Raw genomic sequence first — 22,205 nt, forward strand, 5'->3', positions numbered from 1 at the left:
AGCTAAGCCCATTCGGCCTATTAAGTTCTGCCCATATCCCTCTGAACCTCTACCACTTCGTTTGGCAGCTCGCTCCACACACCCACCACTCTCAGCTGCCCCTCTGCCACTGCCAGTCTCACCAACGATTGGTACAACCATAACATTTAATGCAACTGCTTACAAGATGACTAATCTAAAATTTAGATTATTGAATCTAAACTTCAGAACATGCAGTGTAGTTATAAATAGTTTTGCCTGAAGCAGAAATACGCACATCCACTATATGTACAGAAGTTTATTCTTCGGGAATATTCGGCCAATAAACATGTGTCTTCCATTTTTGTCAAAATATGTTTCAATTTAATAGACTCCCCTGCCTGGTCTCTCTCTCCCTCGCCCAACCTCTTGCTACCTCATCCTCTCTCACTCACATTCTCTCTCCCACTCTCACTTTCTCTCTCCTTTGCCCTCTGTCTCCTTCACCTTCAAACTCATCCTCTCTCTCCACCCTCTCTCTCTTGCCTTCACTTTCTCTCACTCGCCCGCACCCTCTCTCCCTCACCAACCTTCTCTCTCCCTTACCCTCTCTCCCTCACCCACCTTCTCTCTCCCTTACCACTGCCCACCTTTTCTCCCCCTCGCCCACTCTTTCTCTCCCTCGCCCACCTTTCCATCACCCATCCTCTTTCTCCCTCGCCCACAGCCCACCCTCTCTCTCCCTTGCCCACCCTCTCTCTCCCTTCCTCCCGCCCATCCTCTCTCTCCCTTGCCCACCTTCTCTCTCCCTTACTCCCGCCCACCCTTCCTCCCCATCCACCTTCTCTCTCTCCCTCGCCCACCTGCTCTCTACCTTGCTCTCACCCACCCTCCCCTGCCCACCTTCTCTCTCCCTCCCACACTCTCCCTGCCTCACCCTCACCCACCCTTGTTGGACAATCATGAGCACGGTTTGGAATGCCTGCACTTGTTATTCAGATCCGGAAGAGCTGATCTATGATGACGTGGAACATGGAGACGAGGCAGCAACAAGTTCTCTGGATTATGGTTGGAGCTCCAGTGAGTTTGAGAGCTACGAAGAGCAGAGTGATGGCGAGTCCAAAACGGAAAATGGAATTCCCAATTCGTTTCTCCAAGGCAAATCGCACAAGAGTAAGATCCATGTACGTGCTATTTACTCTATTGTTTATTTCTCTCTTTGCCTTTAAGATTTGAATCCTTAAAGGGAAAAGAGCCCTGAAGAACATTGAGTAAAAAGGAAAGTGCCTGTGGAACTCAGTGGGTCAGGCAGCATCTGTGGAGGGAAATGGACACATGACATTCCAGGTCGGGATCCTTCTTCACTCTGATCTGATAAAGGGCCCTGACCCTATTCAGTCTGAAGAAGAGTCCTGACTTGGGAGTGCTGTCTATCCATTACCCTCCTCAGATGCTGCCTGGACTGCTGAGTTCCTGCAGCATTTGTATTTTTACTCAAGATTCCACATCTGTAGTCTCTCAAGATTCTTATTGAAGAACATAACAACTTTTTAAAGAAGGAAGCTGTTGAGAATGGTACTTGTACTTTAATAGAAATGGTAATGGTAGTTTGTTTGTCACATGTACTGAGGTATATGAAATTCATTTTTGTATACAGTTCAGTACAAGCATCACTATACATAAGCACTTTGATACATCTTTAGATAAGCATCTCAGATACAGTACAAATGTATAGTAGTAGTACACTGAGACAGTATACGGAGTCGGGACGGGACCTTTCTTCAGACCTGAAACGAGTGAGTCAGTCCCGACCTGAAACCTCGCCTTTCCGTTCCATCCACAGATGCTGCCTGACCTGCTGAGTTCCTCCAGCTTTTTGTGTCTTGCTCAAGATTCCATTATTTGCAGTCTCTTCTGTCTCCCTGGTGGTCACTGATGGTCTCTGCTGGAGACTCAAGATACTGCTGAAGCGGGAACCTTGAGCAATAAAACAAAGTGTGGAGGAACTCAACGGGTCAGGCAGCATCTGTGAGGGAAATGGACAGATGACGTTCTTGAGTCTGAAGAAGGGTCTCGACCCGAAACATCATCTGTACTTTCCCTTCACAGGTTTTAAGGTTAAAGGAGATGTGCAGGGCAAGTTATTTTACACAGGGTGGTGAGTGCCTGGAACACGCTGCCATGGATGGAGGAGGAGGCAGCCACGGTATTGGCATCTCAGAGACTTTTAGATGGTCATATGGAAATGGAGGGATATGGATTGAATGCCGGTAGATAAGAGATGGTCTTAGCATCATGTTTGGCACAGACATTGTGGGCCGAAGGGCCTGTCTTTAGTTTTAGATTTAGAGATACAGCATGGAAACAGGCCCTTCGGCTGACAGAGTCCGCGCTGACCAACGTTCACCCCGTATACTAGTTCTATTCTACTTCTCTAGGGGTAATTTACAGAAACCAAATTAACTTACAAACCCGCACGTCTTTGGAATGTGGGATGAAACCAGAACACCCGGAGAAAACCCATTCGACCACAGGGAAAACGTACAAACTCCGTACAGACAGCACTGGATTGAACCCAGATCTCTGGCTCTGTAAGGCAGCAACTCTAGCGCTGCACCACCGTGTTGCCCGTTCTTGTGCTGCACTGTTCTATGTCATAGATGCTGCCTGATACACTGTTTCTCCAGCAGTTTATTTTTTAAATTTAAGTACAGCAACAACATTGAGGCTTTGCATTACGGCCAATGAGTCCATTACTCGGGAGTCGGACTGTACCCGTTGTCAGTGACCACCAACTGGGTGCGGCTGAACTTCTCCACTTTAATCAGCTGGATTCGTAGCTAAAAAATGATAGTTAAAAAAACATCCAAATGACTGCCCAATGGACTGGTGGGAGTGATCGCTTAAGTTTGGCAGCATTTCCCAGCCAAATCCTGACTTAGTAAATGTCCTTATATGGTGATTATGTATGCATTGTAATATTTTTAGATTCAAAGTTATAAAACTGTAAGTTATTATCCCAGACTGTCTCCACAACATTGTGCTTTGTGATATTACTGGGTCTTGCTGCCCAGTTTAATCATGACTGTAAATTGATTTGATGGCATGTGGCAAACACAGTAGCCAATTTTGACATAGTCAGTGATGGTGATAATAACCAGATTATTTGTCCGCCATCTCACATAAAGTCTGAATATTGACCAGCCACCAAGATTAACTCCCTGTCCTTCTCAGAAGAGCATTATTAAATCGTTCAGATTCCGCTCAAATAGGAAGATTGAACATGAATTAACATCTCATCTGAAATCCCCCCTCCCTCCCTCCATCTCCCACCCTCTCCTCCCTCTTCCCCTTTTCCTCTCCCCCTCCCTCCCTCTCCCACTCCCTTCCTCTCCCCCTTTCTCTCCCTCCCCCCTCCCTCTCTCCCTCCTTCCCAGTCTCCGTCCCTCCCTATGCCCCTCTCCTCCTTCCTCCCTCTCCTTCTCCTCCCTCCCGCCCCCTCACTCCCCATGTGCTGCTGCAAGTAAGAATTTCATTGTTCCTTTTCCGGGCATATGTCCATGAAACATTCTTGAGTCTCCCTCTCCCCCTTTCTCCCTCCATCGCACTCTCTCTCCTTCCGTCTACCTCTCCCTGCCTCCACTTCACTCTCTTCCTCTGCCTTCCCTCTCTCAGCTTCACCTCTTTCTCTTCCATCCTCTCTTTTTCTTTCCTCCGCCCCCTCTCTTTGAAGTCTCGTCAAGTGTTTTATTGTCATATTTTCCAAAACGGGACAATTAAATTCTTGCTTGCAGCAGAACACCGATATCCACCCTCTCTCTCTTCCATCCACACCCTCTCTCCCCTCCATTCCCTTCCCCCCATTTCTCTCTCTCCATATCTTTCAATCCACATCTGCAACCTCGCTCTATCCTTCTCTATCCTCCACCCTCACATCGGCTGCTACTGACCCTACAAGACACGTCAACGTAGACACGGTAGATTATTTTCACATCGTTCAGTATTATGCCAGTTCAACAGTCAAAAGTTTTATCCTCGCTGCTATCACGATAGATGTGGCTGAACGCGTTATGTTTCTTTGATCTAGCTTTCCCAGGACATAAGTCGATTAAAAGAGCATTATGAGAAGAAGATGAAGGAATTGGCAAATGCTGTTGGAAGTGTGGAACTGCAGCAACTGAAGCAGAAACAGGAGCGGAAGGTACTTCCTTTTGTGAGAGTGCAGTGTTGGGACAGTGTTGCTTGTAACCTTGCTACTTCTGTGGAAAATTTGACAAACCTTTTCAGGAATAAAACTGGAACCTTTCCAAACTTGATCAGGCTGTTCCAAAACTGACATTTCGGAGACTTCTTGTTTTCTGAGCTGATTGCTTGGAGAAATTTTCTTCAGTTCTGACTGGGGATTTAGTTTGCTCAATGTCGCAGTGCCCATTGTAAGTAGGAAGTTGGTTCATGTGAATGGATGGAATTTCACATCTCCAATACTCCGCTGTGAATTCCACAAATTCCTTTTATTGTTTGGATACATACTGTAGGATATTTGTGCTCTTATTTGTGTAACTAGATGTCAGTCAGGTGCACAATTACATAACCAAATTCCAAGCTTGGTAGTCTAGTTCAAAACCTGATGATTTTTTTCTCAGTAAAGTAAATCAGCTGTTTAGTTTAGATGAGTTTATTGTCAAATGCACCGAGGTACGGTGAGAAGCTTTTTTGTTGCATGCTATCCAGTCAGCGGAAAGACTATACATAATTACAATCAAGCCTTCCACAGTGCACAGATACAGGATAAAGGGAGTAACGTTTAGTGCAAGATAAAGTCCAGAAAAGTTAGATTGAAATGTAAAATGTGTGTCAGGCTTTACCTGACAGTCTTTCTAATGATAAATTAAACAGTGTTAAATTATTGTCTCAGTTGTGAAGAAGACATAGGGCGGTAACAAAGGGAAAATAGATAGTTTCAGAGAGTGGGCAAAGATTTGGCAAGGAGAAATATAACGTGGGAGAATTTGGCATTGGCTACTTTGACAAGAAAAATAAAACAAGAAACGCATTACCCGGACGGGGAGAGATCATAAAGATGGGGAGGGATTAAAGGAGCCCAAGTGCATGAATTACACAAGGAGAGTGTGCAAATATAGCATGTAATTGGGAAAACTGACAAACTGCTTTTGTTTCCTCCGAGGGGAATTGAATAAACAAGTTGCACAGTGGTGCACTTGTTGAATTGCTGCCTTACCGTGCCAGAGACCCGGGTTCTATCCTGACCTCGGGTGCTGTCTGTGTGGGGTTTGCATGGTCTCCCCGTGACCATTTTCCTCCGGGTGCTCCGGTTTCCAGGTTGGTAGATTTATTGGCCAGCTGTAAGTCACCCTTTAGTTTAGGTAAGTGGCAAAAAAGTTTAATTTAGTTTACTTAGTTTGGAGTTACAGCATGGAAACAGGCCCTTCGGCCCACCAAGTATGCACCGACCAGCGACCCTGGACACTAGCACTATCCTACACACACTGGCAATTTTACCGAAGCCAATTAACCTACAAACCTTTATGCCTTTGGAATGTGGGAGGAAATCAGAGCTCCCGGAGAAAATCCATACAGGTCATGGGGAGAACGTACCAGATCCATACGGATAGCACCCGTAGTCAGGATCGAACCCGGGTCTCTGGTGCGGTAAGGTAGCAACAGTACCACTGCACCGCTATGCCACCCTTGAGTTGATGGAGATGTGGGAAAGAATGTTGATGGGTATGTTATGATGTGACTGATGTGATTGCTTTGCTGGAAGATGGCATAGATTCAACAAGCCAAGTGTTACCTCAATTGTGTTATGTACTATGATAATACTGTGCACATTTAACATACGTTTAACCTTTAGTGTGGGAAGCAAACTGTACGTAACTTCTGTATACAGCAGTAGGTCATGTTATCAACTAGTCAAGAATTGATCAGTGTCAGGAACTATCTCTGTCCTGAATCATTTTATCAGCTGCATATGTATTGTTATTTTCCTTAAATCTTCCTCAATACTAATAATAGTGGTGCAGGCATTTGACCACGTTCCTACACGACGAATCAGCATTGAATGCAGCAGGTTAAAACATGGAGACACAAGAAACTACATATGGTGGAATTTTGAGTAAAACGCAAAGTACTGGAGGAACTCAGTGGGTCAGGCAGCATCTGTGGAGGGAATGGACAGATGACATTTTGCTTTGAGACCCTTCTTCACACTGCTTGGAAATAGAGGGGAGGAAGCTAGATAAGAAAGATAGAGGCAGGACTGGCAAGTGATATGTGGATACAGGTGAGGGTGGCTTGAGTGGCAATGGGTGAAGTAAGTGACAAAGGCAAGAGGTGAAAAGGAGACAAAAGGATGTCAGATGAGGAAAGAAGAGGAGTGAAATGTAAAGCCAGAGGGAGGGATGAAGGTGGGAAATGATAGGGGAAGGGGAAAGAGGGGGATAAAAGAGAAATGATGGACAGGATGGGAGATGAGTTTTCTAAGGAGTGGAAAGTAGGTGACTGAGGGTGTGTGGAGTTTGGGAGACAGTGGGAGAAGGGGGCGACACAGTGGCGCAATGTTAGAGTTGCTGCCTCACAGCGCCAGAGACATGGGTTCGACCCTGACTATAGGGGCTGTCTGTGTGGATTCTGTACGTTCTGCCTGTGACTGCGCAGGTTTTCTACGGGTGCTCCAGTTTCCTCTGACACTCCAAAGACGTACAGGTTTGTAGGTTAATCAGCTTCGGTAAGAAAAATGTAAATTGTCCCTCGTGTGTAGGATAGTGTCAGTGTACGGGGTGATCACTGGTCGGTGTCGAATCGGTGGGCTGAAGGGCTTGTTTCTGCGTTGCATCTCTGAAGTCTAAAGTCTAAATGGATGTTTATTTGGGATGGGTTGAAATGGATTATGTTGGACCTTTTTTATTCCCTGCCATTCAGAAGCAGAAAACCAGGTGTTACCGACTCTACACCTGTTTAAACTATGCAAAATGAGAAACATGACCAGTTGTTTCCTGTAATGAGTCACCCTTGCTACCCAATGTAACTTCTGCCTCAGGGCTGCATGTGACAATGTCACTGCGCGTGGCTACTTTGGGAGCATTGCCAGTGACTTTAGACGTTAGAGATACAGAGCGGGAACAGGCCCTTCGCCCGAACAGCGAACTATCCTACACATTAGGGACAATTTACAATTTTTACCGAAGCCAATTAACCTGCACGTCTTTGGAGTGTGGGAGGAAACGGAAGCACCCGGAGAAAATCCATGTGGTCTTGGGGAGAACGTACAAACTCCGCACAGACTGTACCCATAGTCAAGTTCGAGCCCGGGTCTCTAGCACTGTAACACAGCAACTCTACCGCTGCACCACTGTGCCACACCCTGAAGTGGAGCACATTTTTGTGGTAATCCAAATCAGCCGATCTCACTGTCTGCAACTCCACAACCATGTGATTCCTCTACACCCCCCCCCCCCCCCCCCCAGCATTGCTGTTGAACTCTCCGTTCATGTCTTCAAGTGCTGCATTCCTCGCTGGTCTTCTCCAGGTTCTCCACTACAAGATGCCATGCCCACCACTACTACTCTACACAACTTAGTGCCGATATCCCATCCTCTACCTACTCTCCAAAATTCCTCTGCTGACCTGGGCTAAGACCATTTAAAAGATATTTGACAGATATATAGATGGGAAAGGTTTAGAGGGATGTGGGCGAAACGCAGGCAGGTGGGACTTAGTGTAGATGGGGCATGTTGGTCAGTATGGGCAAGTTGGGCCAAAGGGCCTGTTACCATGCTGTAGTCTCTTTGACCTCCTCACACCCATCCAGAAACCGGCTCCAATGCCCCACAGATCCAACTGCTCGAAGTACAGTACCAGGGGGGCTTATCTTCTGATGAGAACATGTAACAGAATTGGTCAATTGTCACAGGTCTCGCATTTCAATGGCATCTGTTGCCACGGAAGTTTAGAGATACAGCGTGGAAACAGGTCCTTTGACCCACCGAGTCCGACCAACAATCACCCGTCCACAAGTTCTATCCTATGCACTAGAGTCAATTTGCAGAAGCCAATTAACCTAAAAACATGCATGTCTTTGGAGTATGGAAGGCAACTGGAGCACCCGTAGAAAACCCACGTGGTCACAAAGAGAACATACAAACTCCATACAGACAGCACCCGTAGTCAGGATCGAACATGGGGCTCTGGCACTGAAAGGCAGCCACTGTGTCATAGTACCGCCCAACTTGCAATGTTCTGCCTCTTCCTATCAGCAATATTTCAAGTTGTTGAGTTTATTGTCATATTCATAAGTAATATGAGGTTACAGGTACAATGAAAATCTTGAGCAAAACACAAAAGTGCTGGAAAAACGCAGTGGGTTGGGCAGCAAATGAACAGATGATGTTTTGGGTGGGAACCTTCAGACTGATGGTAATAAAAGGGAGAAAGATGGAAGGGAGGTAGGAGCGGGACAAAGCCTGGCAAGTGACAGGTGGATATAGGTGAGGGTTTTTTTAAAGATGGGTGGGAGTAAATGACATAACCCCCTCACTGTGTCCACCTATCACTTGCCAGGTTTTGTCCCACTCTCACCTCTTTTCCATCTTTCTGCCCCCTACAACAATCAGCCTGAATAGGGGTCCCGATACAAACATTACCAGGCATTCCCTCCACAGATGCTGCCTGATCCGCTGGTTTCCTCCAGCACTTTGTGTTTTGGTCAAGAACGTCAGTTTCTTGTGTTTACAATGACTATTATGCTTGCAACAACAAGCATCGATACATCGATACAGGCAACACATGAAATATAAATTATATATATGTAACACAAAGATTTCCATAAAAGAGAGAAGACTGTGCAAAAAGCAAAACATTAGTGCAAAAACCTAATTATATTTAAAAAGCTGAAGTCCATAACAGTGCAAGTGGTGATCTGCAGTGTTCCGTTGTCAAGGTAGAACTGGGGTTGTGCGGGTTGATTCTAAAACTTTATGGTTGAAAGAAAGTAGCTGTTCCTGAACCTGGTGGTATGGGACTTCCGGCTTCTGTACGTCCCTCCCTCCATTCCTGATGGTAGCAGTGACCTTTTAGACTTTAGAGATACAGCGCAGAAACAGGTCCTTCAGCCCACCAAGTCCGTGCCGACCAGCGATCACCATACACTAGCATTATCCTACAGACTAGGGACAATTTACAATTTTATCAAAGCCAATTAACCTACAAACCTGTACATCTTTGGAGTGCGGGAGGAAACTGGAGCATCTGGAGAAAACACACCTGGTCACAGGGTGAATGTACAAACTCCATAGAGACAGGACCCATAGGCAGGATCGAACACGAGTCTCTGGCACTGTAAGGCAGCAACTCATCTATTGCTGTGCCACTGCGCCCCCCTCAGTGAAAATGAGAACAAAGTATTTAAAAAAATTAAAATCCCTGCTGGGCATGGTCTGAACAGTCATAATTGCAGTTTTACTAATTTAACACACCTGCAGATAAGTATCTACAGCAGTAAACAAAACATGTTGCTCCTTCTAATTAAGTCAGAGTTCCAGTGTGAAAAACTGCAAGACCTTGTTCACATTCTTTGGACATCCTATAATTAGTGTTTGACTTACAGGTATGTGAACACTGGTGAGATCAGACAACTTTTTACCTAATCTCCGATGTTTGAAAATTGCTTTGTTTCCTTTTCTAGTTTAGTCTATTATTGTCAAGTATACCGAGGTACAGTGAAAAGCTTTTTCTGTTTTGTGCTATCCAGTCAGCGGGAAGACTGTACATGAGTACAATCAAGCCATCCACAGTGTACAGATACAGGAGAAAGAGTATAACGTTTAGTGTAAGAAAAGGTCTGATTAGAAATAGTTCGAAGGCCTCCAATGAAGTCTACGGGAGGTCGGGACAACACTCTAGCTAGTGAGAGGATGGTTCAGTTGCCTGATAATAGCTGGGAAGAAACTGTCCCTGAATCTGGAAGTATGCATTTTTAAACTTCTGTACCTCTTGCCTATTGGGAGAGAGAGAAGAGGGATCGGCTGGAGTGGGACTAGACCTTGATTATGCTGGTGGCCTTGCTGAGGCAACATGAGTAGTTGGAGTCAATGGAAGGGAGGTTGTTTTGTGTGATGTTCTGGGCTGCCTTCACGACTCTCTGCAATTTTTTGTGGTCTTGTTTCCAAACCATGCTATGATACATCCTGATAAAATGCTTTCTACGGCACATCTTCGATAGCCATTGCTTCGATGTGGCTAGTCCAGGACAAATTGCTGGTGATATTTATTCCTAAGAACTTGAAGCTATTGACCATCGGCGCCATCAATGTATGGCGTGTGTGTACTGCTTCGCTTCTTGAAGTCAAACACAATCTCCTTTGATTTGCTAACATTGAGGGAGAGGTTGTTATTTTGGTACTAGGTTTCAAGGTTCTAAATCTCCTTCCTGACTCCATCTCTTCATTGTTTTATATCCAGCCCACTACGGTGGTGTCTTCTGCAAACTGGAAATTGAGTTGGATTGGTATTTGGCTGCACAGTCGAATGTACACCGATCAGCCAAAACATTATGACCTGATGAGCCAAAACATTATGATCGCCCGCCTAATATGCTGTTGGTCCTCCGTGTGCAGCCCCCTACGCAGCAGGGTGCGATGCACTGTGTATTGTGACACATTCCTCCCATGACAACCATTAAAATTTTCTGTGACTTGTGTCACAGTAGACCTTCCGTCAGTTCGAACGAGACGGGATAGCCTTCGTTGCCCTCGCACATCGATGAGCCTTGGGCGCCCAACACCCTGTCGCCGGTTTGTAGTTTGTCCCTCCTCGGACCACTGTCAGTAGGTACTCACCACTGCTGACCGGGAGCACCCCACAAGCCTTGCCGTTTCAGAGATGCTCTGACCCAGTCGTCTGGTCATAACAATTTGGCCCGTGTCAAAGTCGCTCAGGTCGTTACTCCTGCCCATTTCTCCTGCATCCAACACATCAACTTCAAGAACTGACTGTTCACTAGCTGCCTAATATATCCCACCCCTTGACAGGTGCCATTGTAACAAAATAATCAATGTTATTCACCGCCGGTCATAATGTTTTGGCTGATCGGTGTATAAGGAGTATATATAAGGAGGAGGCTGAGAACACATCCTTGCAGGGCACCAGTGTTGTGGATTATTTTAGAGAGTGATTTGTCACCTATCCTCACTGATTGTGGTCTGTTGGTCTGTTGAGGATCCAGTTGCAGAGATCAGTGCTGACTTCAAGTTTCATGAGTTTGGAGATGAGCTTGTTTGGGATGATGGTATTGAAAGCAGAGCTGTCGCCTATGAATAGCAGATGTCCTACTTATCCAGGTGTTCCAGGGATGAGTATAGGCCCAGAGAGATGGCATCAGGAGATTGATCTATGGTGGCAGGTAGGTGAACTGTAGTGGATCGAAGTTACTTGTTACACTGGATTTAATGTGTTCCATAACCAGCCTCTCAAAGCACTTCATGATGGTGGATGTCAAGGTTGCTGAACTGTAGTCGTTAAGGAATGAGATTTTGCTTTACTATGGCACTGGGATAATAGTGGTCTTTTTGAAGCAGGTGGGTACCTCAGAATGGAGGAGGAAGAGATTAAAAATGTCCATGAACACTCGCGCTAGTTGGTCCACGCAGTTTAAGATCACGGCCAGGGACTCCATCCTGGCCAGTTGCTTTCCATGTGTTCACCCTCAGGAAGGACGATCTAACATCTGCAACAGTGACCCTAGGAAAAGGCAGACTTGAGTCTAATCGGATGGATGTCATCACCCGGTTGTCCTTTTTGATGTGTGACCAATTTCAATCAATTTTCTGTGAAACTTTCATGAAGTAAGCGCAAAAGAGTTTCTCTCTCAGCTACAACTGATACAAAATATATTTTCAAGCGACCTTTATTGATGGAAGTCAGAAAGGCTTCATGCTTCAAAGTATGTACCATACTTAGGCAGTCTGGTACAAGCTGCAAGAAGAATTAGTTGAGGCAGGTACAATGACACCATTTAATAGGACATTTGGACAGGTAGAAAGTTCAGAGGGATATTGGCCAAACATATGCAAATGCGGTTAACTTAGATGGAGCTTTAGAGAGAGGATGGACAGGTTAAGACTTTATTCCGTGGAGCGCAGGAGCATGAGGGGTGATCTTATAGAGGTGTGTAAGATCATGAGAGGAATAGATAGGGCAAATGCACAGAGTTGTTTCCCCAGAGTAGGGGAATCGAGAACCAGGGCAACCTTTTCACATCGATGGTAATGGGGAAACGGAACGTGCTGCTACAGGAGGTAGATGAGGCAGGTACTATAACAACCTCTAAAAGACATTTGGACAGGTACGTGGATAGGATAGGTTTACAAGGATATGGGCCAAACGTGGGCAGGTGGGACTAACGTACATGGGGTGTGTTGGTTGGCACGGGCAAATTGGGCCAAAGGGCCTGTTTCCATGCTGTATGGTTATGAACTGCATGGTAATATTTTATACATTATAGTCTGTGATAAATGTGAGTCACATTGAACGTTTGTGGAGGGAGAGATGATGAATGATCTCTTGAACTGTTAATTATGTACTTTGCAATGGACGTCTGACAGTCACCAAACACACGAGCTTTGTATTTTTCTGTGTGGGTGTAACAACACCTCATTGTGGCACATTTATATGGTGGGAACGCACAGAGTGGATTCTACACAAGGAGACACAAAGGTCTGTTCTTGGGGTAGTGAGCACCGGTCGAGTGTGTTGTGAGGCTGCAGTCTATCATCTAATCTTTTACATCAAAGCTGCACCTTTACATGCCCTGAACTGTTGAAACAAAATCACTGCACCAGCGCGCAGGCTTTCAGAATGCAACAGATCAAAGTGTGATTTTCTGTTCATTTACTTCATTTTGCAAGGGTAGAAAGTCTGCACTGTGTATAGGATCTGAAACAAGGTCAACTTTTCCACATGGGCAGCTTACAACCCAGCGGTATGAACATTGATTTCTCGAATTTCAAGTAACTCCTGCACTTCCTTCCTCCCCCCCCTCCCACCCCCCTGTCCACCCCTCTGTCCATCCCTCCCCCATCCCAGTCATCCTCATAGTTTCACTGTTCACATCCTTGTATCCCTCTCGTTAGCACATCTTCCCCAGCAAACAGTAGCCATAATGGGCTCCACCCTTCCTGAGGTTCCTGAGGCAAGTGTTCAGTCTGAAGAAGGGTCTCGACCCGAAACGTCACCCATTCCTTCTCTCCTGAGATGCTGCCTGACCTGCTGAAGTTACTCCAGCATTTTGTGAATAAATACCTTCGATTTGTACCAGCATCTGCAGTTATTTTCTTACCCTTCCTGAGGTCATCTGTTGCTGGCCCTGATTTGTTCTGGCCTTTTGTTGCCTCCAGTTTTTTCCTCCCCTTCCCTCCCACCCACCTCTATCTTTCAGTCTGTAGAAGGGCTCCGACCCGAACCGTCACCTATTCCTTTTCTGAGATGCTGCCTGACCCGCTGAGTTACTCCAGCATTTTGTGTCACTCAACTTTTTTATAATTAGATGAAAAATCAGTCAACAACAAAACCTGAGGTGGGTCTGAATGTTGACGATGATCCACTTACAGTGCAGGAAATGTAACTTAAACTATATGATGTTGAGTCACCTTTTAGTGTTTAACGTGTGGAAATTTATTCTATAAACCAAAGGGCTAAAATAACTTATACTACAGGGTCACAAGATTTCACATGGATATTCCGAGAATGGGGGAATTTGGCATGAGCAGGCAGAGAAGTTTAGATTACCTTGGCATCATATTCGGGACGGACATTTTGGGCACAAGGGCCTGTTTCTATGCTGTACTGTTCTATGTTCCATCCAGTATTGGCGTAAAGCTTGGGATAAATGCACTCCAGATCTAGCCCACAGCTCATGGTGACCATGCTGGAAAGCTCCAGCTCTCTCATGAATTAGCGCCCATCACCCCAGAATCACTGAGGCAAGTGTTCACAATACTTTCCTCTCTTCTCCATAAACCATTTGGCATGTTAGATTTGTCCATTGGCTGTCGATATGGAATGAGTGAATCCACGACAACAGTTAATTCCAATTAGGTCTCACCCCGTACATGAAACAACAACTCCAATCAAACATAGAAACATAGAAAATAGGTGCAGGTGTAGGCCATTCTGCCCTTCGAGCCAGCACCGCCATTCAATATGATCATGGGTGATCATCCAAAATTATTAACTAACTCCCAGAGCAAGCTTTACTTGACTTGGAATTAACTAGGTAATTTATTATTTGCTCATGGATTCCTGCTTCAACTATTGATAAAGGATCCCCCTGGCAGAGTTATAAATGGTTTCTTCAGCTGTCGTGTTTTAATGTATAGATGTAATTTCCATTTTCTTTCAACAGGCAACTTTCAGTTTAATTTAGTTTAGAGATACAACGTGGAAAGAGCCCACTGAGCTCATGCCGATCAGCGATCACCTTGTACACCAGCACTATCCTAGGAACAATTTATAATTTTTACCAAAGTCAATTAATCTACAAACCTGCACCTCTTTGGTGTGTGGGACAAAACCAGAGCACCCGGGGAAAACCCATGGGGCCACAGGGAGAACATACAAACATACAGACAATATCCGCCGTCAGGATCAAACCCAGGTCTCTGGCACTGTCACCGTGCTGCTGTGCCACCGTGCTGGCCCTCTGCGCCACCATGTGGCCCCTAACTGGTTTAACTCTTGAACTGGTACATGGTTAGACATGGAAAAGGCCTTCTGCATGCAACGTTGGTTTTTATGAACCTTCAGTTGCCCAATAGGTTTTGCTAAAAAAAATAGCTCCAGAGGGACATTGTAAAATTGGCTGAGACCTGTCAACTCAAGACAGTGGCTGAGGTTGCCAAGCGTCATGGGAGAAGGCAGGAGAGTGGAGTTGAGAGAGAAAGATAGATCTGCCATGATCGAATGGTGGAATAGACGATGGGCCGAATGACCTAATTTTGCTCCTATGTCTTATGCTGTAATGGTCTTATGGTCAGACGCACAGGTGAAACAGAGTCTTTGTCCACCAGTGTAGCTCCTGGTGAATCAATGAATGGATACAAAGAGAAATCTCTCATCGTTGTAATGCGATCACAACTTACTCCAATGTGTGTTGAACTAAATGCTGTGTTATCCTCCAGATGCAACAGTTGATGAAAGCTGCGAAGGACGGAACTAAAGATGGAATAGAGAAGACCAAAGCAGCTGTTCTTAAGCGAGGCCGCTCGTTTATCAGACACAGGTATCAAGGTGAGTGGGAAACCTCAGAGGAGAACGCAAACCGCATTCAGCAGTGGTAACTTCAGACGGCATCAGCACTTTTCAGACATTTGGGACTGATCTGACCCTGAAAAGGAAGAAAGTGAATCAGGAATGTCACAAGGTTTCTGAATGCATAAAGGCATTCACTGCTTGACGAACGCTGCATCTCCATCGCCTGCTCTAGCTCCCCTCCATACCACTCCACTGAATCTGAACAGCGAGGAATTTTAACCAGCAATAAAAATGGAGAATGCCAGAGATACCCAGCAGATCAGGCAGTATCGGCAGAGAATGAAACCGTGGGAATACTCCTGTTCAGCGACTTGTCAATAACCTGACACATTCACTCCATGGCAGCCAGTCATTTCCAGCGTTTTCTGATTTTATATTTCAGGTTTCTGCCATCAACATTACTTTGCAGTTACTGCTGAGCCTGTGTGGTCTTGTCTCCAGCCCAGTGACACCCTTGGTTCGCCTGGTTTCCCCTCTCATCACACCATGGCCTCAATCGCAGCCAGTCGGGTTGCACAGTGGTAGAGTAATAGCCTTACAGCACCAGAGATCCGGGTTCAATCCTGACGTCGGATGCTGTTTGTGTGGAGTTTGTACTTTCTCCCTGTGACAACAAGGGTTTTCTCAAGGTGCACCAGTTTCCTCCACTACTACAAAGGTGTGCAGGTTGGTGGGTTAATTGGCTTCTGTAAATTGTAAATTGTCCCTCGTGTGTAGGATAGTGCTAGTACGGGGTAATCGCTGGTCGGCGCGTACTCGATGGGCCGAAGGCCTATTCCCACGCTGTTTCTCTAAAGTCTTAAGCTCCGCATTCACTCACTGGCTCTTACAAACCTGAAGGTATCTACTTGCACCTGCAACAAGTCAGTTAGTTGAGAGATAGCTTGAATGTTCATCATGACTTTCATGCTATCAGATCGCCCAAAAGGACTTTCTCGCCCTGGAAGAGTTTTCCTTGGTTGCAGTTGTCATGTTGGAAAGGCGGATATCGCACAGCTACACGGTAAAAGCAGCAGTGCCATGCCAACTATGTGATCTATTTTTGTCATGTTGAATGTGGGCAAATTTGGTTAGAAAACTCGAAAGAAATACTAGGTCCTTTGACTTGACCTGCAAGGGCAGGCATTTTAATAGCTTGGAGCCACAAAGAACTGCAGATAGAATCATAGAGTCTTACAGCGTGAAAACAGGCCCTTCGGCTCAACTTGCCCACACCGGCCAACATGTCCCATCTACACATGCTCAAATCTTGAGCCAAACACACAATGCTAGAGAAACTTGGTGAGTTAGGCAGTATCTGGTGGGGGATGGACAGACAACATTTAAGATTGATATCCTTCTTAAGATTGAAGGCTGAAGAAGGGTCCCAATCCAAATTGTAATCTATCCATTCCCTCCATAAACCCGTTGAGTTTGTCCGCACTTTGTGTTTTGCTATTTTAATAGCTCCTCTGATACACAGCACTGAAGTGTCGACATTGATGGTCTTTTTCTTGAGTCGATGGCAGGACTTGGTGTATAACCTGTGAATCAGAAGCAACGTCTACCTAATCACTAAGCAAAGTCTACCTTAGTGTAGGGCCTGCTCCGTGTATTAAAAAAAACAGTAAGCTCTGTTTAGGGACATTTTCCCCACACACCCAATGTAAGCAGTGTAAGCTGGAACTTTGTGTAGGAAGACTGTGGAAGGGTAATGGAAGGTATACACAAAATGCGGGAGTAACTCAGCAGGTCAGGCAGCATCTCTGGAGAGAAGGAATAGGTGACGTTTCGGGTCGAAACCTTTCTTCAGACTGATGTCAGGGGAGGGGGCGGGACCAAGATAGGATGTATTCTGAGACAGGAAGACTGGTGGGAGAACTGGGAAGAGGGAGGGTTAGACAGGGAAAGCAGGGACTATCTGAAGTTAGAGAAGTCAATGTTCATACCGCTGGGGGTAAACTACCCAAGCGAAATATGAGGTGCTGTTCCTCCAAATTGCGCTGGGTCTCACTCTGGCATTGGAGGAGGCAACAAGGTAATGGATTTGTATAATGCTAAGCTCACCTCATCTCAGCCAGACTAAAGATTGCTACCGGTAGACTCATTACGAAGAGGAGCCCTTGAATGTACAAGCACTCAAAACCGGAATTTCATCCATCCCATCCTGTTCTCTCTCCGATTGGGGAGGAGTCATAGAGTCATATATCCTTCGGCCAAATTGTTCCTTGCGGACCAAGATACCTCATCTAAACTACTTTCACTTACTTGCATTTAACCCATTCTGAACCTTTTCGATCCTGTAAAAAGATCTTGTAACTGGTGTTATTGTACATGCCACAATTACCTCCTCTGGCAGTTTGGTATATATGTGTAGATAGGAAATGCAGATGCTGGTAGAAACCAAAGATAGACACAAAGTGCTGGATAAACCTCTAGTTCTTGATTCTTCTACCCTGGGAAAAAGACTGTGCATGCAACCTATTTATTCCACTCCTGATTTTAGTTTCCTCCATAAGATCATTCCTCAGCCTTCTGTGCTCCACGGAATAAAGTCCTAGCTAGCCCAACCTCTTACACTAGCTCAGGCATTCGTGTCTTTGCAATATCCTCGTAAATCTTCTCTGCATCCTTTCCAGTCCAGACTCTTCTACTTTGATAATGGCTGTTGGGAAAGGCTCCTTAATGGTGCCTGCTAGACTATTTTAGAGAGGCAAGAAATGGCTAATGGTAATTATTATTTCAACCAGAGCAACAACTTGAGATGTCCCATGAGCTTAAACTACAGAAGGAAGTAGAAATTTGACAGCAAGCTTTGAGGAGAGTCATAAAGTCATAGAGTCACACAGTGTGGAAACAGGCTCTTTGGCCCAACTTGTCCATGCTGACCAACATGTCTGAACTACACTAGTCCCTGCGTTCGACCCATATCCCTCTAAACCTATCCTATCCATGTACCTGTCCAAATAATTTCCAGTCAAGGACAATGACCTGGGCTTGGGATGCAGCAATATTTTCAGAAAAGAATAGGTGGAAGTAGAGAAATCAGATGCAAGAAGGCACAGTTAAGTGTGAATCTTTTTTTGAGCGAAAGGGTAATCATTGAAAGTGCGTCTGAATAGAAACCATCATTAATAACATCAGTGAAGGAAGGAACACTGGGGAGTCAGTGGTCTAATTGGAATCAAGGGTACAGGAGTTGTGCCTGGTGCCCAAATGGGGAGAGAACAGGATGGGATGAATGAAGGAGGTCTGGCTGGGCAAGGAGATGGCAGGTAGACAAGCAGGAGATACTGTAGTGGGACTAAAGAAGTTCTTACTAATGCCAAGATGACCTGTTCGAGCCCTTTGAGACGAAATAAATAGAAAAATTAGTTCTTCTGGTGGTCTGGGTGAAAAGAAGGATGTTGTGCCTACAAAAACCCAAAGTTGGTTATTGAATCATGGCCAAGCTTTGATGATTTGTGACCCAGGAATCCGGGCGCAGCAACGTGGCTCAATGTCCAGGTCCACAGGACAGGGGCAGTTTTAATCTGCTCTGTGATTCAACAGTGCTCCTTGCACACAGTGTCCCTGATACACTGGGGGATTAAGACGGTCTAGGTAACCAAAAAAGCATAATGCAAGCTGACTAGTGCAACTAGACCTGTGCTGCAGACAACACCATGATGGCTTGATCTGCACTGGGGAGGATCCTTGGACGACATTCCTGACCTACAGAGCTTGGCATTGTGTTTTATTTTCAGGGAGAAAAAAATGCCTGCATTGTTTAATTTAGTGTGTATTAATTGAGTCAGTGTACCTCATCACAAACTGTTTTTAACGGTCTTAGCCGAAAAAGCCTAAACCAACTACCTTTTCCTAATAGAATATTCTTCTCTCGGCTTGTTAATATGGCCAAAAATAGAAGCACTGCTTAATGTGGTGACTGTGATCGACTGGAGAATGGCCTTTGCAGGCAATGGAAATGTTAAAACCAATGCAAGAAATTGTGACTCATCAGCGACTAAAGGTGAGGCCCGTTCCAGGGACAGAGACGTGTTCCTTCGTGTGACGCAGATTGTGACTGACCTGCAGATTCCCAATGTTTGAACCGAGGAATGGGATAGTTTTACAGCAGCCGCTCTGTCTTGACCGCAAAATTAGAAAGAAAAGGCAAAACAGAGCGCCTGTACTGGTGTAGACCCACAACTCAGCCGCAGTGTTAATCCGGCACCTAGTGAAGTTTAAACACATTCTAAAGAAATCCCTCCGTGAAGTGGGAGGAAATGGCAAATCCTGAAAACCTGGTCTTCAGCATCGTTTCAATGCTCTGTTTCAATAGAACTTGCGCAAAACTCATTTTGGGACTGTGTGGAGGGAATTCCTATTTCACTCAACGTCCGAGAGGTAATTCGGTGCTACATATGAAGAAGCATCAGCTGCATTGACAACCTCCCCGTTCCCATCCCACATCCCCCTGGCCTCTCCAATATTCACTGCCTCATGAGGTGCAACACATCAGCTGCATTTGCTTCTTGTTCTATCTTTAGATTACCGGTTGGGGAGCCTGGATGAAGAGGAACAGAATCTCTTCATTGATGTGGACTGCAAGCACCCGGAACCAGTAATGACACCGATGCCCGAAGGGCTGACACAGCAACAGGTATGTTCTGGGAAGCATGAAGGAGTTTCTCCCTGGTGTAAGGTTGTTTTGCAAGCTCGAATTCGTGATTATTGGCGTGCCACACGGTGCTGGGCACGTTGTTTATATAAACGATGAGGCTAAATGATATCCAAGGCCTGGTTAGTAAGTTTACAGTTGACACCAAAATAGGTGGCGTTGTAGACATTGAAGAAGGTTATCAACAACCTTTTTGATCAGCTGGGTAAGTGAGCTGAGGAATGGCAAATGGAGTTCAATTCAGGTAAGTATGAGGTGTTCCATTCTGAGAAGTTAAACCAGTTTTGTATTTTAAGAGTGAATGGTCGAGCCTTGGGGAGTATTGTAAACCAGAGTCGTTAGTTCTCTGAAGGTGGCGTCGCAAGTAGACAGGCTAATGAAGAAGATGTTTGGCATGCTGACCTCCATCATTCAGGGCATTGAGCATAGGATTTGAAATATAATGTTGCATTTGTACAAGATGTGGGTGAAGACGCACTTGGGTGTATTATGCAAAGCTTTGGCCGCTCTGCTTTCAGGCAGACATCATTAGCATTTTGGAGGTGGCGCGAGCGGCAAAAGCCTACCGGAGGTGCCGCGGCTGCCACTGAGAGGCCGAGTCTGGAACCTCATGCATCTGTGCCCGGGCCTCGCCGGCCAGCGGTGGGATGTCACAGGTGAAATACAGCGTAGCAGTGGGGAGTCATGCATTTTGGTAGTAGGAAGAAACGCCTAGACTATTTTCTAATTGGGGAGAGAATTCTGATATGGAGGTGCAAAGGGACTTGAGAGTGCTAGTGCAGGATTCCCAAAAAATTGATTTGCAAGTTCATTAGTAGTAAGGAAGGCAAATGCAATCCTATCATTTATTTTGAGAGGACTAGAATACAAAAACAGGTTTGTAATGCTGAGACTTTATAAAGCGTGGTCAGACTGCATTTGGAATATAGTGAGCAATTTTGGGCACCATATCTGAGGAAGGATGTGATGGCACAGGAGAGGGTCCAGAGGAGGTTGATGAGAATGATCCCAGGAATGATTGGGTTAACATATGATGAGCGTTTGACGGCACTGGGCCTCTACTCGCTGGAGTTTAGAAGGATGAAGAGGACCTCATTGAAACTTACCAAATAGAGAAAGGCTTGGATAGAGTGGATGTGGAGAGGATGTTTCCACTAGTGGGAGAGTCTAGGACCTGCGGTCATAGCCTCAGTATTAAAGGATGTTGCTTTAGGAAGGAGATGAGGAGGAATTTCTTTAGTCAGAGGGTGGTGAATCTGTGGAATTCATTGCCACAGAAGGCTGTGAAAAACAATTCAATGGATATTTTTAAGGCAGAGATAGATAGATTCTTGATTAGTATGGGTGTCAGAGGTTATGGGGAGAAGGCACGAGAATGGGGTTAAGAGGGAAGGATTGATGAGCCATAATTGAATGGCAGAGTAGACATGATGGGCCGAATGGCCTAATTCTGCTCCTATCACTAATGAACTAATGAACATAAACATTGAACACTGCAGCACAGTAGCAGGCCCTCTGCCTCACCATTTCCATGTCGAACATGATGGCAAGTTAAACTAATTTCTTCTGCCTGTACGTGATCCATATACCTCTATTCCTTGCATATCCATGTGCCTATCTACTAGCCTCTTAAATGTCACAACCATATCTGTCACCCCGCACCACTCTCAGGCGGCACATTTCAGGCAACCACCACTCTTTGTGTAAAAGAAAGGACCTGCACATCTCCTTTAATACTTTTTTTTTGCATTCAGATCACCAAGATATCACCATTCACAAGTACAATCCCCTGGTCAGTACAGAATGTACAGCAAAGTCCACTGAGTCCATATGCAAGATGTGCCATTTTGGCACCATTTTACAGTCCCAGCTGCATCCCGTCATCTCCATTCCGGTCACCCTGTGGGCCTCCACCAGCAACTCTGCTGATCCTCGACTCTCCACTGCCCACTAGCGGGCCGGAGCCGTCACCTCACCTGAGTTCCAGGCTCAGCACCGGGCCCAAGGTCTCCATGATGGAGACTCCCACACCACGTGGCCTGACTCTCCTATGTCCTTCTGCTCCCCCCTCCTACAGGGAACCTCAGTGGTGGAAGGGTCTTCCCCTTCCCCCTCTTTTAATCAGGTGGCCCCAGCTACTCCCCACCCCTACACTGCTCATTCCCCCCTCCTCTCTGAACACCCACCATCCCCCCACCAGACCTCACCTCAACCTCCGTCAACTCAGCTGCCCTTCTCCGACCCCAATTCCCACCCTTGTCATGTCTTCACCATCCCC

The 22,205-nt window shown here is 45.7% G+C and overlaps 1 protein-coding gene across 1 annotated transcript in view; it reads left to right on the forward strand.

Annotated features, from left to right (window-relative positions):
* arhgef10 (Rho guanine nucleotide exchange factor (GEF) 10) overlaps positions 1–22,205 on the forward strand; it is a 242,475-nt gene that overhangs the window by 97,006 nt on the left and 123,264 nt on the right. The window contains exons 8-11 of the mRNA XM_078399996.1: positions 958–1,142; positions 4,046–4,159; positions 15,153–15,261; positions 19,797–19,909. Coding sequence (XP_078256122.1) covers positions 958–1,142; positions 4,046–4,159; positions 15,153–15,261; positions 19,797–19,909 — 521 coding nt within the window. The remainder of the gene's footprint in view (positions 1–957; positions 1,143–4,045; positions 4,160–15,152; positions 15,262–19,796; positions 19,910–22,205) is intronic.

The sequence above is a fragment of the Rhinoraja longicauda genome, chromosome 5, assembly GCF_053455715.1.
Source record: "Rhinoraja longicauda isolate Sanriku21f chromosome 5, sRhiLon1.1, whole genome shotgun sequence".
Classification (NCBI taxonomy): Eukaryota; Metazoa; Chordata; class Chondrichthyes; order Rajiformes; family Arhynchobatidae; genus Rhinoraja; species Rhinoraja longicauda.